This window comes from Vidua macroura, chromosome Z (genome assembly GCF_024509145.1).
Source record: "Vidua macroura isolate BioBank_ID:100142 chromosome Z, ASM2450914v1, whole genome shotgun sequence".
Lineage (NCBI taxonomy): Eukaryota > Metazoa > Chordata > Aves > Passeriformes > Viduidae > Vidua > Vidua macroura.
In genome coordinates this window covers 66,219,097-66,236,360 of record NC_071611.1, presented here as the reverse complement: position 1 = coordinate 66,236,360, position 17,264 = coordinate 66,219,097, and the positions used below count along the sequence as shown (strand labels likewise).

Sequence of the window (17,264 nt, the reverse complement as noted above, 5' to 3'; positions counted from 1 at the left end):
TTGGCCTTTTTTTAATTTCTTTTTTTTTTTCCCTTTTTAGCAAGGTGTAGTGTAACCTGCAAGGTGAATTTGATATGCACCGATGTAAAAATGTAATTCTTCTTTTAACAGTTAGTTAGAGTAAAGCTTGGGAGTGTTTCATACTGTGACTTGTGACTTGCAAGTTTTGGTTTAACTGATGTCCTAGGTGAACCTTAACATGTGACTTTTTACCCTTAAAAGGATGGATTTGTTACATAATAGTTTGCACAGATATCAACTTTTTGCTGCTAACATCTAGTCCAGTTGTTTTTAGTAAATGGGGATATGAAGAATTGCCTTAAGCACTTTAGATTTTTTTTTTAGACTGTTTTTTTCTGAACTAGTGTTTCTCCAGCACCCATCATCATAGGAAGATGAGCAACACCACACTGGTCCCAGTGATGCTTTTTGTTGCAGTTGGTGCAGGGTTTGTGTCTGCAGCTGGACTGGGATGCTTGGAGCCTGTGGAGTTACCTTTTCCTTTGTGAATCCACTTCCAGGGATTTGGAGAGGGGTGGCTCTCTGGCAGTGGATCAGATTTTTTGAAGGTCTGTAGTTCAATCCACCAGGCTTACTTACTCTGGAGCCAATACTGTGTGGTGGCAAAAGAGGAATTTTCTGCTCTATGACCAAAAGGAGATGCTTAATTGCCTTTTTTTTTTTTTTTTTTTTTTTTTTTTAAGTACTGACTGCCAGTATTCTGAAGTTATTTTAACTCTGAAAAGCCTAACTTGTGAGGAACTGAAGGTTTTCCTTGAGGTATTGAGACATCAGATGAGTGTAGCTGCCATTGTCCTGTGGAAAACTGTGTTAACTGCAGCTAGGGATGTCAGTGTCAGACAGGATAATTAAAACAAAAAAAACCTACACCAAAAAATAACAAACCATCCCAGGGATATAAATGCTTCTGCAAATACCAAACAGGCAGAGCAGAGGTGGCAGGTTTCCTCACCCCTCCCACGTTTCAGATGGAAACCGGTGGAGCCACCTGGGCGTGTGTCGGGCTTGTCCGTGGTTTTATTTTGGGGAGTGCGGGGTGTTGGATGGACGCTGACCGTGATTTGTGTTGATGTCGTGCTCCAGCGTCGCTGTTTTTGGGTGTCCTGTGGCAGGGCCAGCCTGGCGGTGGGTTTCCTTCGGAGCAGTTCCCGGTGATCCCGAGCATCCCTGGGCCGCATCGCGGGGTCCCTGCCCGGCGCCTCCCGCCATGGAGGGGAGTGGGAAGGGGGGGGTGCCGTCCGCGTGTGACGCGATGTTTTGTACTAATACAGAAATCTGCAACCCTGTGTGTGTCTCTCTGTGTCGTTTTACCGCCGCCCCGTTTTGGGGGGGTTTGGGGCGTTCGGGGTTTGCGACAGCATGGGGTTGTTTTACGACGGCGGGCGGCGCTTTGCAGCACCGCGCTTTCCGGCCTGAAGCCGCATCGCTGTGAGGGCGGCCGGGAAGTGGCTCCCGGAGCGCCCCGGAGCTGATGCAGAAAATCAACAGGAACGTGGTTCTGGCGCTCCTGTCGCTGACCAGTCTGGTTTTCCTGCTCTTCCAGCTGTGCTATTACAAGTTCTACCTGTCGCAGAAGGTGAGAGAGGGAGCGCGCTGCCCGGAGCACTGTGTGGGCGTCAACCCCAGCCCCGGGATTCCCTGGAGCGGCTCCCATTGTTGCGGGGCGGGCGGGGAGCCCAGGCCGGTGTCCGGTGGCAGGGGTACAGTCGGGTTTGAGTTCCCAGCCTGGTATCCAAGTCACTGTGTCAGCCAGGGCCATCCGATTTCTCCCGGAGGGAATGATGCCCCCGCCAGCTTCCAGCTGCCACTGCTTAACCCTCATCTCTCGTTGCTCGGTGACTTTTATTGCCACCAAAGCCGCACCGAGATCTGTCTGAGGGCTCTGCTGAAGGGAGGCAATATCTGCTGGCTGCAGGTTTTCCAACACTGCTATGGCAGAGAGAAATCCCAACTTTTTCTGCGGTCGTCTTAAGGGTTTTGTGACTCAATGCTCCTGAAGTGCTGTATGTCACAGTTAAAATCCTGCTTTTATACCTGGAATGCTGTTTGTACCTCTTTTTTTACCTGATCTGGAACGTCCAGGCCAGAGTGATTTTCTGCAACAGCAAAAGAAGTGAATGTTACTGTAAATTAAATCCTCTGGTGGTTCTTAGTTTACAGTTGCAACTCTCATACAACAAAGGAACTCCCTTTATTTTTATGGAAGAACCGTGCAGATTTCAAAGTGCCTTGAGTTGTTTTTCGGCTTTTCTTCCCTTATTAAGTGCAGGCAGCGTCAGTGACAGCTGGTGTTGCAACCTTCAACTTCTTTCTCACCGTTTCTGATTTTTAAACAACAACTGAGAATTTTTTTGTGCTTTTGAAAAGCCTAAAGCGGAGTCACGAGCTGCCTTGACCCTCTCACGTGAAAATGCAGTCCTTAAAATTGAATTGTATAGGATTACACCTGGAAAGACTGTGGCACAGTCCCACTGTTCCTGCCCCTGTGGTATTTGCCTGACAGGATTTGTCATCCTCCTATTTTACGTTTGCTGGCACATTGGCTTGGAAACCTGAGGCCTCACCACTCAATGCTTGCATGTTTGGAGGTCCCTGAGGCTTGGGTTGTCCTTCTAAATATATTTAAGCCACAGCAGTTGTTTATGATTTCACATTCAGCACTGTAGCTGTGTGATCAGAGGCATAACCCCAGCCATAACCATGAAGTCATGTTAAGAAAACAAGAATTCAACTGAAACTTTGGGGCTTTTCCTCTTCTTTCTCCCTTCCCCTTCCTTTTTTTTTTTTTTTTTTTTTTTTTTTTTTTTTAATAGAATGGAGCAGCTTTTTCCAAAGTCAGAGGAAGCCAGTCAGGCCAAGACAGCACTAGATGGGTATGTACTATGTACAGTGTCACTGGTTCATACAGCTCTTCCACAAATCTCAGAACTCACTTGGAACTTCAAATTCAGGGTCCAGCTCTCCTCATTCTTCACTGGGTGCTTTCTGCTTTGAAGGATGAAGAGATTCACTTTGTAACTTTGTTCAATAAAGAGAGTATCAAAACATCAGTGTAAAGTAAAATTAAGAAACAGTTACAGCTTCACAGCCTTTGCCAATGCAGTGCTCGGATGTGTTGATGTTTCAGGAAGAAATTCTTGTTTGTTCTGGGACTGAAGTGTTGATGCAGGGTTTTGTGTCCTTTCAGGCTGGGTGTTGAACAGATTGGCTGGTCTGCCATGCAGCTTCTGAGAAGGTGCTAGGTCACACAATCCTCCTTTGCCCACTCCAGTTTAACCTGCTGGTCCTGTGCTGGGTTTTAAAGCTCGAGAAAATGTCACATTTCAGCATTCACCAGCTGCTGCATTCCAGCCCTCATGACCAGTGCTGGGGGTCCTATTAGGTGCTTGAAATGGGATATTTGTTATGTCTTGCTTCAGGCTTGCAAGCTTGAATAAAACCAAAACCGCCCACCCCGGGGAGCCAGAAGGTCCCCTATCATATTTGTAGTTAGGATTTGTTTGGAAACAGTTTTAAAGAAGACTTTTTGTTAACTGATCTCCCAGTGGAAAAACAGCACAGATGGTTAAGGAGAAGGATGTGCTGGGAGCTGGCTGCCTTTCAGTTTGGATGCAACATGATAATGCTGCTAATTAGCAGAATGGCCATTTAAAGGCCTGGTTTCTGCTGAGCAAGAGGGAAGGTGCTCTGGCTAGGAGCTGTCCCTGGAAAAAATCCAGACCAACTGCTCTGTTGACTGCTTGCTTGTGCCAGGAATGCCTTCCTATTCTTGGAGGTGACACCCCTTGGAGCTGCCCACCAGGTGTGAGGTGTCACGGTCACAGGGGGCTTCCAGTCTGTTGGTAGAGCTCTCCTAAAGGTTTAACTTGCTCTTCTGAGATCATTAGTGATAAAGGATGTGCCATGATCCTGCCACCTACTGCACGTCAGGCTTTCCTTAAAGCCCCCTCAGTGATGTGTCCAAAATACTAAATTTGAACATGTTTCTCTTGGTGACTTAACACCAAGGCCATGTTCTTCTACCATTATTTATGTTTTTTTAAAAATTGTTTAAGTTTGAGCTGAAAGCATCTGTTTTCCTGGAGAAGTGATGGGGTGGGGAAGGGGAAGTAGGTACTTTTGCACAGATTTTTTCCTGTTCATCATTCTGGTGTGCCAGTTTTAGTCATAGAAGTAATAGGAGCACATCTCTCACCTTGCAGCTTCCTGTAGCTGAAATCACTATGAGGGTGGCTTTGCTTCTGCCTGTACCACACAGGTAATGCTGCTGCCAAAACTCTGTTATTGACCCACATCCTGACCTTGTGTTTTCACATCTCTCTGAAGTCAGAGCTTTAAAATCATTAAATGAAAATGTTACAGTTGAATACATTTAAGTGGCAGGGTGACTGTGGCTGCTGTAAGTGGTTTCTGTGTGCCATGGATATTTAAATGTGCTTGATTAATGTTTTTCACTGAATCAAATTAATAACCCCTTGCATTAGGCACAGAACATTCTTGCTGCAGCTTTTTACTCCTTATGCAATGTTGAGTGCCCTCGGTAGACCAGAATCCAAATTCTGTGTGGTACTTGCATCCTACCTTTTCACTCAGCCTCACAACTGTTCGTGGAAGTGAAGTGTACATTCAGAGGATGTATTGGGAGATAAGATTTCCTTCTTTCAGTGGGTTGGGGTTTCTTTCTGTCAAAGAGTTTTAATGCAAAGATGGTCTTTCTGTCCTCTGTCAAACAGCACGTGGTTAGGAAGTTCCTAGGATTAATATCCAGTCACAATATTCCAGTGTATTTGATTGATCCTTTGATTCTGGGACTGGTTGATAAAGACATTGAGCAGATCAGAAGCTCTCCGGATGGCCCCAGCCCAGAATGCAAATACTTCTGTGCTCCAAGAGACTTCACTACCTTTGCACTACTAGACAAAACATGGAAACATGATGTAAGTGCATGTTTTCTGTTCACATTTCTGTATTTTAGTGCGTTCAGCTGCTCTTTGATGTTGTCACTTAATGCTTTCATGTTTGTATCTGAATTCATGTGGTGCTAATATTTGTATCTAATTCATGTGGTAGGCAGAGGAAACTTTGTTTGAAAGTACAAGTTGCCCATTTACTAGCCTGGATACATTAGGATTAATTTACATTAGGAGTAATTACATTAGGAGCATTTTATAGCTGAAGCTTTTTAGAAGCTGTCTGCAATATTAAAAAAACCCACTAGTAGTCAGAAAGGAAAGAAAGGTCAGTTAGAAAGGAAGGAGGAGAACCTTGGGCCTGTAATGTAGGGGTATCTTTTATAAATCGGGAGTTTGGGGACTCATCAAGAAGGAATTGTAGTTATTGATGTGACAAGTCTCAAAATATTATCATAGTCTGCTGGTTTGCATTTCTTTTAGCACATCCTTGTAATTAATACCATTTCACCTAATGTATTGGTGATATTTAATGGTATCTCTGCTTCTCTGTGATGTTAGGACAATTTGTAATGTCTGTGTTAAAAACAGAAATGTAGCACATGAGGAAGGACAAATTTAAATCCACTATTATTTCATCAAGTGTAATTTAAATCCACTATTATTTCATTAAGTGTAATCTGGAAATATTTATTAGATTAATTTCTACAGACTAAAGATACCAGTGACAAACAGCTTTTTTCTTCTTTTTCTTTTTTTTTTTTTTTCATTTTCTCTCATTTTTTTAATTAGAAAAAGCAGGAAACTGAAATGATCAGTGACTATTTCAAGGAAGAACTTGAGTGAAGAGGGGTGTGACTCTGGGCCTGATCAGGCAGCTGTTTAACCCATAGATGTGAAGGAATTCAAGAAACCAAGAGTAAAGTTGTATGGCAGTACACTGAGATAAATCCATTTTCCCATTGCTTTGTGTCTCAGTGGTAATTTCTGTATCATTCAGAGGAGAAGCTGATATGCTTATGCAAAACATTTCAAGGGGGGAAATTGAAGCATCTTCAGATGCTGATGGGTTTGTTTTTTTTCTTTAAATCAACCAGAATTTAATTCCCTATGTTTGTAGAACTATGAAAGCCTGAGAGCAGTGCTCAGTGTTTGGTGAGATTTTTATTTGCCCCACAAAAGAAGGTTTTGGACTAATTCTTGTGTTAGTGATGTTGTTATTCAAGGACTTAGGAACACCAAATTTGGCAGATGAACAGTTTTAGAGAATAGTTTGAGAGTGCAGGGTGCTATGGCAAGGAACAAACCTAATCTAAGCATGGCTTACAAAATTTATTTGTTGTTTTATTTTGTAGTCTGAAGGACAAAATTTAAGACAAGAAAAGAAGGTGGTTGGAATTGCTTGCGACTGCTGGTCTTCAGGCTCTTAGAGATTTTTGATTCATTTGTGCTTAAGCCTGATTAAAAACGAAAATGAGGAATGGTGTGAATTAGTAATAAACATTTAGCTTTCGGTTTTGGTTTCTCTAATCTTTAGCCTGCTCTGTCTCCTGTCTTCCTCATTTTCAGGTGGGCCTTTTTAGAACTGCTGAGAAGATGGGGTTCCAGTGGCTAAAGATTATAAACAAGGACCCCCGCTTGGATGGGATGGATGACCTGTCTGGGATGGAAATTCCCTTGCATTACATATTCAAGCTGGCATCCCATGCCATTCACCTGGTGGTCTTCTATGAGAGGAGTGGCAATTTCCTCTGGCATGGGCCCCTGAGACTCAAGCAACACATGGACAGAAAGTTTGTGCCTTTCCGGAAACTCCACTTCGGTCGCTATCCTGGGGCATATGAAAAGTGAGTTCACAACAAGGGGAGGAGAAAGCCATCATGGCACTCCCAAAATTACTTCCTCTGTGTGTAAAACTACTCTCTTTCCTGTAGTCAGGTTCTAGAATTCATCTCAGGTATGAGTCAGACCCCAGAGTGCATACTTTGAGAACATTGTTTCTGAGAAAATGAGAAAAATAGACATTTCACACATCCAAATAAATCTATTTAACTTTTTCCATTAATTTGACCCCGTTCTTTCATCCTTTTGAAACATGGAATCTATATGAGTTATGTGCCTAAATGTTTGAAGTAAACTGTGTAAGCTATTAAATAATCCCACTTCAGTTATTATGAAGGCTGAATAGTTTTTAGTTTTTAAAAGCAAATAGCCTCAAAGTACAGAGTAAAATTTGATTCTGAAGGGCATCCTGTACTTAGACAACCAAATAGCCTGAATTTTAAGATGCACTGAGCAACATCTTTGAACAAATTCAAGTCATGAGTCAGAAAGGAATCAGTGATCTGACAAACCAGCTTGGGGTTTGGAGGTGTAGGAATTCTTTTTAAACAAAGTTTTGAAACGTATGAAGAATTTGGTGAAGCTCTTGTTGCTTTTTTCATTTTTTATTGTTTTTTTTTGGCTGTATTTGGACAGAGGGATCACTGCCAGTAGTGTGCATTAAGATTATAACCTGAGTTAAAGTGCCATGTGGTTTGTAATGGAATTAAATTGGGTAATACATTAAATGGAATTAAATTGGGTAATATATTATCTTTCTTTCCATGCAGGCCAGAACTTCTGCTTGTTTCCATTGATGACTTAAAAGTTCAAATTCCAAAAAATCCGTCCAGTTTTCTAGAGGAGATGTCCCAGTCTAGATTTCTTGAATGTAGGTACAGAGAAGCTCGGGCTTTCTTTCAGGTTAGTGGTAACTGGGTGGCATCTCTGAGATGAAATGTGTGTTTTCACTGATTGACCCAAACCTAAGAACAGTTTACTGGGTTTTTTTTACTTAAATGGGACTGTTCACATACACAAAGCTAAATACACCCCTTGATTCTCATTCCACAGATCTTACTAAGTGGTAATGAAATCAAAACTTTACCTGAAGATCATGGCATTTTTTGTTTTTTTACTTGCAAGCACATTTTTTTCCAAGAGGGAACCAACATATCCATAGTTCTTACACACCCTTACTGTTAAATGGTTCTTATGTAAATTAACTTGTTTTGTTAGATAAACATATAAAACTTGTGTATCTTCATGGCTGAAAATTTTTCTTATGAAAATCCTCACAGTTTTGAGAAATATTTAATTTTACATTTTTTGAACCATGTCATGCAGTTCAATGTTCCTCATTTGGCTTATCTGATATGGTTACATTTCAAAGTGACTGATTTAATTGCTTTTTTGACTGTGTAAGCTAATGTTTTCACCACTATTCAGAACATTATTTTTAGAATTTTGCTGCTTGATTTAGCAGATAGAAGTGTCTTCACTGCAGTGTGGGGGGCATTCTGTCCTAACTTGGAAAGGACATGAGTTGTAAAGTGATCCAGGGTTCACAATTAAGACTACAGAGTCAGTTAGGCCACTGAATCTGAGCCATCTCTGAGTTCATGGAAGGGGAAAAATGGGCAGTGGAGGCTCTACTCTTCAGTTATTCAGGTGTTGGGGAAAGGGAGGACCACTCCTGTTCACTCTAGTAGGCTGTGGATCGTTATTTGGGTAGTAAGAAGGTCACAAGGGCATCTGTGTGTTGTCCCTTCACATGTGGAAGACAGAAAAATATAATCCACTTCAGCCTCCAGGCAGAAATAACCACAGGAAGAGAAAATGTGCCCCTACATGTTTATTGAATTTTGCTGGAGCTTTGACACTGAGACAAGCATCTGGCACCTGTTTTGAAAAGTTCATTTTGGCTGCTTGTGGCCCAAGAGCTCTTAAAGAAATCCATCACAAAGCCGAGTATTCCTTTGTTAGAATTAGTAATGTTTGCCCAGCCTCTCGTGTTGGTTTTGGCTTTGCATGGATGGCAGACGTTGCCACAGTTCTGTCTGGAAGATTTTTGTGTTCACACCGTTTCTCCTTGGCAGTTCTCCTTAAAACTCAACACCCAAGTCTGACACTTGGTGGCGCCAAATAAATTAATCATGGAGTTCTGGAGGTTGGAAAAGCCTTGATGTGCTGGCAGGGACTGATTCTGTCCCCGTGTTCTCCTTGGACTCCAGGAATTGCCTTCAGCATGTGCAGAACAAGGGCTCACCCGTGTTGCTGCCAAGTGCTGAGAATCAGTGTCTAATACATCTTTTCTTATTCTAGTCTACTGTGAATTTTCATTCTGCTGGTTAGGAAAAAAAGAAAGGTTGATGATTCAGAGTTTTAATTTTCACTTGTCATTCCAGTGCATGTTCTGAAAATGGACTGTGTGTGTAAAACCAGATGTTAGCCCAGGTATTAGTTAAGTAAATTTTTTAAGGTCATTTTTCCCTAGGACACTGAGAAAATGAAGGGACAAGTTTGCTCTCTGACCATAACTTGCTTACTCTTGCCTTCCAGCTGTATCCTGATGATGCCTCTGTTGACGCAGTGGAATTCAGGAAAAAGGCAAAATCCGTGCTTCATCTGGCTGCCCTGACATTGAATAACTTGGGAGTGAAGTTCTGGCTGAGCAGTGGAACATGTCTTGGTAAAAATTTGTATTGTGTTGCATTTTTAAACTCACCTGAAACTTTAAACACTTCATCCTCCATTGCTTGTGATGTCAGCAGGGGCCAAAAGTACTGGGTTGGAAAGTAATAACTGTATTGCAATAAGCCTTTTTGCTCCTGAAAAAATGCTTTTTCTGTAGAAACCTGAGCTGCTGAGATGCTCGGCAAATTTCCAGTGAAGCATTTAGTGTTGTTAGGAATTACCTGTGTTGTGTTCATCCCTGCTAAAAAAATTAACAATTCCCTAATTTGTGTGACTTGGAATTCACTGAAGTGCCAGTTGGAAAATGCAGTGATGAGCACATTGTTCTGCTGTCCAAGTACACTCTAACCCTGTTTTTCTTCCCATGCAATTAGATGCTTGTCATTGACTTCTAAAATACCATTTACATTAATTTATTTTCTTTCAAAACAAACTTTTAATAAAATTACAGTCCATTAAATTAGGTAATGCAAGTTTTCAGTTCTGCTGAAGGTATAAGTGTCTTATCACTGGTGAGGATTCTTTTGTTACTGAAACACTTAGTGAAGACTCGTGTTCACATTTGCCTTGTATTTATTTAATCCTAGGGAATATAATTTTCTGAATGAATAGTTACTAAAAGATGCCTAAATGAAACAGACAGAAGGATGTCCTACTTTGTGTCTTTCTGCTTTGCAGTGGTGATTGAAAGATGATTAACATCTTGGATGCAGTATAAAACAATAGTTGCAAATCCGAAGCACAGCTGTGGCCCTGTAGCTGTTAACTGCTGATTAGATTTGGTCCCACATAAAGAATTTTAATTTTTTAAAAATATATAAATGCATTTAAATTAGGAAACCGAAGACACATTATCTTAGTTTTCTCTTGCATTCTTGGCTTTCTGAAGGGAGACAGATGACTATAAGTGCAGTAATACTTGTTTCCTTTGATGTGGTTCATCCCATACTAAAAAAAGGCAGAAGTCTTGTTTATGGCCTCAAAAGTCAAAGACTTTTGCCTGGTGATCTTAAGACAGTTCATTTTTGTGTTGCTTTATTTCTGTTGAATTTCTGTTCCTGAATTTAACTAGTTTGGGATTTTTCTGGTTTTTTGTTTTTTTTTTTTTTTCCCTCAGGCTGGTATAGGCAGTGCAATGTCATTCCTCACAGTAAAGATGTGGATTTGGGAATCTTTATAAGGGACTACAAAGCAGATATCATTCCAGCCTTTCAGAAAGCTGGGTTGCCACTGAAGCACAAATTTGGAAAGGTACATAGAAAATGAACATTTTACTTCATGTGTGTGTTTCTGTAGATTTGTAACTTTGACTTCAGTTGCAGAAGTGTTTAATAAAGTTTAAAAGTAATGCAGAGTTACTGTGTTTTCTTCAGTTAGAAGTCACTCTGTATAGCTGATGAAAATCAATTTGTTTTCTGCTGACATATGTTGCTTTGTATTTTTATGTGTATACACAGTGTGCATTTTTGTCTTTCAGGTAGAAGACAGCTTGGAACTCTCTTTTCAGGGAGAAGATGATGTGAAACTTGACATTTTTTTCTTCTATGAAGAGGATGACCACATATGGAATGGAGGAACTCAGGCCAAATCGGGCAAGAAATTTAAGTAAGAACTGGATTTGTACCACTAGTAGGAAAGAAATTGAACAAGCTAGTGTTTACTGATGGCATTTTGTGTGCTGTTGCCTGGCAAAGCCTGTGCTCTTTGTGGAAATGTGGATGTCAGAGGGGAATCGGTGGAGATTCTGCACTCTGAGACCAGTGAAGCAGAGAGAGAACAGTCCTGTGCCTTAATAGAGAGTAAATGTCACATCTCTTGTGAAATCAAAAGCAGGGCTGGTATGTCGTATATCAAGTAGATCTTATCTGACTGTGATGGGCCCCCAGTTACATAAACTGATGATGAGATGAGAAAAGATGAGAAAAAGTCTCTGAAACACTGTTTATTGCAGTCTAATTTTGTAGTAGAACATTAATCCTTGGGCATCTGTATTGATGAGGAAGTATTATGACAAAAAGCCTCAACTCTCCTTGAACAGAAAGGCCCACAATTTGGGATTTTGAGGTAGCAATTTGGAATACTGAGTTGTGACAGCAACACAGACAATTCCTGCAGGCCTTACTGTTCATGTTCTGAAAATGGAATTTTGAATAGGATCCTATGTTTCTTGTTTCACACCTTTCAGTATTAAATCAGCAATTATTTAATAATTTAATTTAATGATTTAATGATTTAATCCAAATCAACTTAGCAAATTGAATATAGGTTTTGATAATTAGATTTATTTTTTTCAATCACATACCTTCACTCAGAAGGAGATAGCTGCAGACTAGTTGAAAACCTTGTAGACTTCTATAGGATTTCATTATCTTTTATATTTTACCTGAAATATATTTGTTTGTATTTAGCTAATGGGAATTTAGTGAGAACTGTCATCCAGTTGGAGATACTGTCCAAATCCTTGTCTTAGTTATTTTTGTCCTGAAGTGATAAATAAAGACTGGGAAAGATATTTTGATAACCAGCATCAAAAGGCACATTTAGAAACAGACAAAAGAAAGACCTCTTGGAATATCCCCACAGAAAATATGCAGTATAGCAAAGTTTTTTTTTTTTGGTTTTTTTTTTTTTTTTGTTTTGTTTTTTTTTTGTTTGTTTTTTTTTTGTTTTGTTTTTTTTTTGTTTTTTTTTTTTTGTTTTTGTTTTTTTTGTTTGTTTGTTTGTTTGTTTTGTTTTTTGTTTTGTTTTGTTTTGTTTTGTTTTGTTTTGTTTTTTTTAGAATACAGCAGCAGTTCCGGTTTTCATGTGTGGTGCATTCTGAAAAGCAAGCTGACCAATAAATTCCTTTCCTCCTCTTTGTGCTCTTGTTGCATCTAAATTGCAGTGGCTGTTTCCATGCCAATGGAGTTGACACTGCTCCTTCAAAGCTCCATCAAACCTTGGATACTTGAGAGATGTTTTTCCCCCATTTTTCTTGATAATGACTGGTTTAAGACATGAGAATAGGGGATCAATGTAACCCTGTGCTGCACTCCAGCTTTTGTATCGTTGGGTATTACAGCTCCTTTGGAACTCCATCTTCCACAAAACTCTTCCCTTTTCTTGCAGCCTTGTAGTTATTTTTGGTGGTAGCTTAATTAAAGTTCCAAACACAGCTTTCTAGTTCAGTAATAACTTTGCTTAGGCATAGCATCATAAGGAAGCCAAGCCTCTAATTCTGAGCTGGTGTTTCTTAATTTAATACACACAGAAAATGACCATGAAAACTACTTGTTTACCACCATAAAGGCCCTGAGCCATGTCAGAACTGTAGCTGTTTAGAATTCTTAGCCAAGTAATTCCAGACATGTGCTATTCCAAATACATCCTCAAAAAGATAAAAGAGACTCAGCTTTTGTTACTGTGAGACGTGAGAGCACTTGGCATGCTTAATCTGACTATGTGCAACACCAGAATGACCCTCAATTCTGCTTAATCTCCAGCCCTGTCAGAATTTTGGAGGAAGACAAAAGTGAGAAGGTCAGTCAGAAGAGAAGTGATTGATTGTTCATGCTGAATCCTAAATCCACTCTAACAATTTTAAAGTAATTATAGTGTCAGAAGAGTTGTTGATTGCTACTGGGTCATCACAGAGAAGGGTAGAAGTTCTTTTCTAAGATTAAAACTGAAAGGTAGAAGGTGTTTTCTTCAGAAAGCTAAATACTTGCACAGGCATACTTTCTATACATCTAAATTAGAGGGTGGAGAACTAGAACATTTCTCATTGAATCCCTAAAACATTTCTCATAGTCATTTTTAGACTCTGTTTCCTTGGAGAGCTGATTTCTAACCCTCACAGCCTGGCTGTGTGGTTTGCTTTTCCATGTGCACAAACACTTCCTCAGCATTCCTGACACAAGCATGTGCATCCTCCTGATACTGTCTTGGAGTTGCAGCAATTGAGGCTTCTTCTTTGTTTGCAAATTTAATACTGCACAGTTGCAATCTCCAGCAGAGAATGAGTATCTACAAAAACACAGTCTGGGAATCAAATCCCCAGTCTTTGCTTTAATCCTTAAAGTGAGCTAATTCTGTAGGTTTTTAACGAAGAGGACTTTGTATAAGAGTTTAGTTTAATCAGCAGTCTCTGGACATATATCCAAAAAATGCTTGATTACTTTGTTCTTTCCCTCCACTTAAGGCATGAAGCACAATTGTTTTGTTTTCTTGTACTGTTTGCTGAGAGCTCAGAAATGAAATTAACTTCATGCTTGCAAGAAGATGGAGGGGGCAGTTCTAGTTCATCATACAAATGTACAAATCTTTTTTAAAAAGATTTTTAAAATATTTTTTAAAAAGAAGTGCTTATGGTTTCATTTTAACTTGTGAAAAGGGATTGTAGGATCACTTTTTAATTTTTTTTTTTTTTTTTAATTTTTTTTTTTAAATTTTTTTTTTTTTTTTTTTTTTTTTTTTTTTTTTTTTTTTTTTTTTGTGTGGAAGTCTTCAGAACTTCGGAAGTGGGAGTGATCCTCTGCAGGAATAGTGGGTAGACTTTGGTATTGTTTAACACCGCAATGTCGTTCTGGTCAAGCTGTGAAATTTACCTGTGAACTGCCACTGCTGTAAGCCTGTACCACCCTCACCTTTCTAAAAGGGGTGACTGTGAAATCCCATTTATAACAGGCAAAGCAGAGGCAGGGACTAACCTATAGGTGGCAGAATGATGTGAGTACAAGCAACAAAAGAATTAGGAATGCTCCTTCCTAAGCACATGAAGCAAATGTTCACCAGTTACGGTTAGTAACAGCCTTGTCCAGTGTGTAAGAGAAAAACCAGTATAAATGTAACATGGCCACTTGCTGCAGTTGCTTGCTTTCTCCTTGAACTTACTAAGAGGTGCTTTTTGGCAGTGACCATACCCCTTTGTTCTGGCACAGGTATCTCTTTCCCAAGTTTACTCTGTGCTGGACTGAATTTGTGGAACTCAAGGTCCACGTGCCTTGTGAAACCCTGCAGTACGTGGAGGCCAACTACGGCCCGGAGTGGAAAGTGCCTGTGAAGACATGGGACTGGAAGATCTCACCCTTCAATGTGCAGGAGAATGGAGTCTGGCCTATTGATGAGTGGGACAATGTCATCCAACTCTACTGACCCCTGTCTGCTGACAGAGCCTGTCCTCAGAACTGTCAGTTTGTGATTTCCCAGTGCCCAATGGCATTGACATCCGTTTCCTTTGTAGCGTCCCACGTGTTTCCTAAGGAGACATTTACCTCCCTTTGTTTAACAGGTATTTTCTTCACCTTCATCATGCTTTTTCCACATGATTAAAGGAGAAGATGAAAAGCAATTGGAGGGAAGGGAAGCTGAAAGAAAAGCTGCACAAAGGGAGTAGAGAGGACTGCAGTGGATTGATGGGCAGTTGACTATTTAAATGTAAACAGTGGCCAGGTGGCTTCGATGTTCCTGGGATCATCAAAACCTTCAGACTGTTCAATTCTCAAGCTTGAGAGAAGGTTAGGATAAATCTCAGAGAAGTTCCTCTTTTTTCAAATGAGATCTTGTGACTGTTTCACTTCAAAACACCAGAGTTATGAGTACCTCAAATGTGCTTGATTTGAGACTGGTACATCCCTACCATGAGCAAAGGGTTGCTCTTGGGAATGTTCCTATGGCACAGAACCTGTGTGACCACCAGCTTTACATCTAGGAGGTATCTGGTAGTGGTGTAACACTAAGTGAATGGAAGGAGAAACTATTGACATTGGACATTTTTCAATTTGCCCTGTTCTTCTTTAAGAATGTGGAGGTGCATGCTGCTGGTATGGCTTCCCCATGAAAAGAAATAAAATTCTGGTTTTAATGTCCCAGTCCTTGTGTTCTCCCTGTAAAATGCTTTACTGTTTTTTCACAAATTACATCTATTCTTGCTTTCCTGCAAGCAGATAGAAATGGGGGTTATTCATAGTTTTCTGTTTCACAGAACAGAGTCTTCTCTTTAAGGGAAAGGAGAAATGTGTACAAATACCAACTGTTCCATCAAATTTGCAGCAGCAATCCTGCCAGTCCTCTCAGTTTCAGTTTCTCCTGCCACCGAAACACTGGAGTAAATTGTTCAGCTTCTGGCAACAACTTGTCAGGCTGGCTCTTCAATTGGATGGTAACTTCGCTCTGCCTGGTTAAGAAGAGAGAGATGTGAAATCCTGCTAACACTTGCTAAAGTAATCATGACATCATATGGGATAATTTCTCACGTAGAATTTTTTTGTACCTTTTTCTTAAAATGGAAAAGAAAAGGTGAATGTCCTTGTGGTTTCCATGTTTATAACTGTTGTCCTGAACTTCTTGGTGTAATAACATGCAGTAAGCCTGTGAGTTTCTCAGATGTGATAAATGTTTAAGAGTGAAAGAAAAGATGCTCTCAGAAAATTATAATCTGTCAAATTTTTGACTTTGTAGATGAAAAGACTAATGAAAAAAATGCATGTCCCTGAAAGGGAGGATATCTTGAATAGTTGATTATTTCAACTATAGTTGAAAAATACCTGTAAGGTATTTTTCAGGTTAAAATGTTTTCTCTTAAGAAGATACAAGTATATATTTAACACTGATTAAAAGGAGAGTCTAATTTGCAACTTGAGATGCTGTTTCATCCTTTGTTTTGTCATCTTGGGCAGCATTTAACACACTTCATTGCAGTTAACATGACATAATGCATAGAGGAAAATCCTGAAATGTTTCTTACACTGTTTATTGACTGCCCGTCTTTGAGCATTTATTTTTTTAATAAAGATACTTGGATACAATAAAGATGCTCTGAATAAAGCAGAAGCCCACATGTAGGAGAAAGGATCCTTCAGCTGCACAGAGAGATTACACATTGCACATCTCCTGTCACACTCTGTGCAGTGCTCTGGCCACAGATTTCCTGCTTGGATGCAGATTGGGTGCCCAGGAATGGTGTGGACATCAGTGACCTGCTGCTCTTCCAAGGCACATCATGAGGCTGAAGCCTTGGCATTCCCACAGAAACAGCCAGATTGAGGTGTGCTTCTTCTAGAGTTCTCTTGAGTTGCCTCATCTGAAATGGATTCTTAATTCTGTGTTACCTTCTTAACTTACTAACTGCCTTCATTTTGGAAGTGTTCTGGAGAGGAGGGTAATTCCTAAATTCTCCTCATGGTCTTAAGCAATCACATGTGAAGTCCCTTGGCTTCCCTGTAGCAAACATGGTTTTACACATTACTTATGTGCAGGTGTTAAAGACAGAAAAGTGATCAAAGCTCCAGAAAAATGGCAAGGAAAGTTTGAATAACATTGATTGAAGAGAAGGGACCATAAAAGGCCATGTTCAAAAGCCATAAAAGATGGTTACAAGAAAAGGAAGGGATGTGTGTGCTCCTTCCCGTGGGTGGTAGGAAATAGAAGTAAATGGGAGGAATGCAAATTGATCCACCTGCATAGAAGCTGGAGTATTTAACATGTGGAAATGTGTAAAACCTGTGACTCTGGGGGTCTCTGAGAACACATCAGGCAAATGCCAGCCAAAGCTGACCTGACTCTAGTTAAGGACTGACTGTACTTAATCCTATCTTCCCTCTGGAGGGAGTTCCTATTTCCCATGATTCATGATTCTGTAGTATTCCACAACTTCCTGCTTTTAGAAGGTGGAAATTGGAATTGTTGTTTGTATATGAGCTTCAGAAAGGATCTATTTCTGGAATCAGACTCTGGAGCTCACATTATGAGTGATGCTCTCACAGGAAATGAGAGAAAACTGTGGCATCTTGAACACTTGAAAAAAATGTGACTGTTTGCAACAAAAGGGTAAAAGCA

General features: G+C 40.2%; 1 protein-coding gene across 1 annotated transcript; it reads left to right on the top strand.

Moving 5' to 3' along the window:
• The first annotated feature begins 1,446 nt into the window (after window positions 1–1,446).
• FKTN (fukutin) lies at window positions 1,447–16,068 on the top strand. Its single transcript, XM_054004144.1, has 9 exons — window positions 1,447–1,597; window positions 2,835–2,894; window positions 4,755–4,958; window positions 6,501–6,778; window positions 7,544–7,676; window positions 9,315–9,444; window positions 10,567–10,700; window positions 10,927–11,054; window positions 14,369–16,068. Exons 1-9 carry the CDS (start codon window positions 1,493–1,495, stop codon window positions 14,580–14,582), a joined length of 1,386 nt encoding a protein of 461 aa, XP_053860119.1. The 5' UTR covers window positions 1,447–1,492; the 3' UTR covers window positions 14,583–16,068.
• Window positions 16,069–17,264: the final 1,196 nt, after the last annotated feature.

Bases quoted from the DNA above. Each gene is read 5' to 3' on its own strand.
- FKTN (XM_054004144.1), top strand. From the start codon at position 1,493: ATGCAGAAAATCAACAGGAACGTGGTTCTGGCGCTCCTGTCGCTGACC. The intron at 1,598-2,834 runs GTGAGAGAGGGA...TTTTTTTAATAG, and splicing joins AGTTCTACCTGTCGCAGAAG to AATGGAGCAGCTTTTTCCAA. The intron at 4,959-6,500 runs GTAAGTGCATGT...CCTCATTTTCAG, and splicing joins ACAAAACATGGAAACATGAT to GTGGGCCTTTTTAGAACTGC.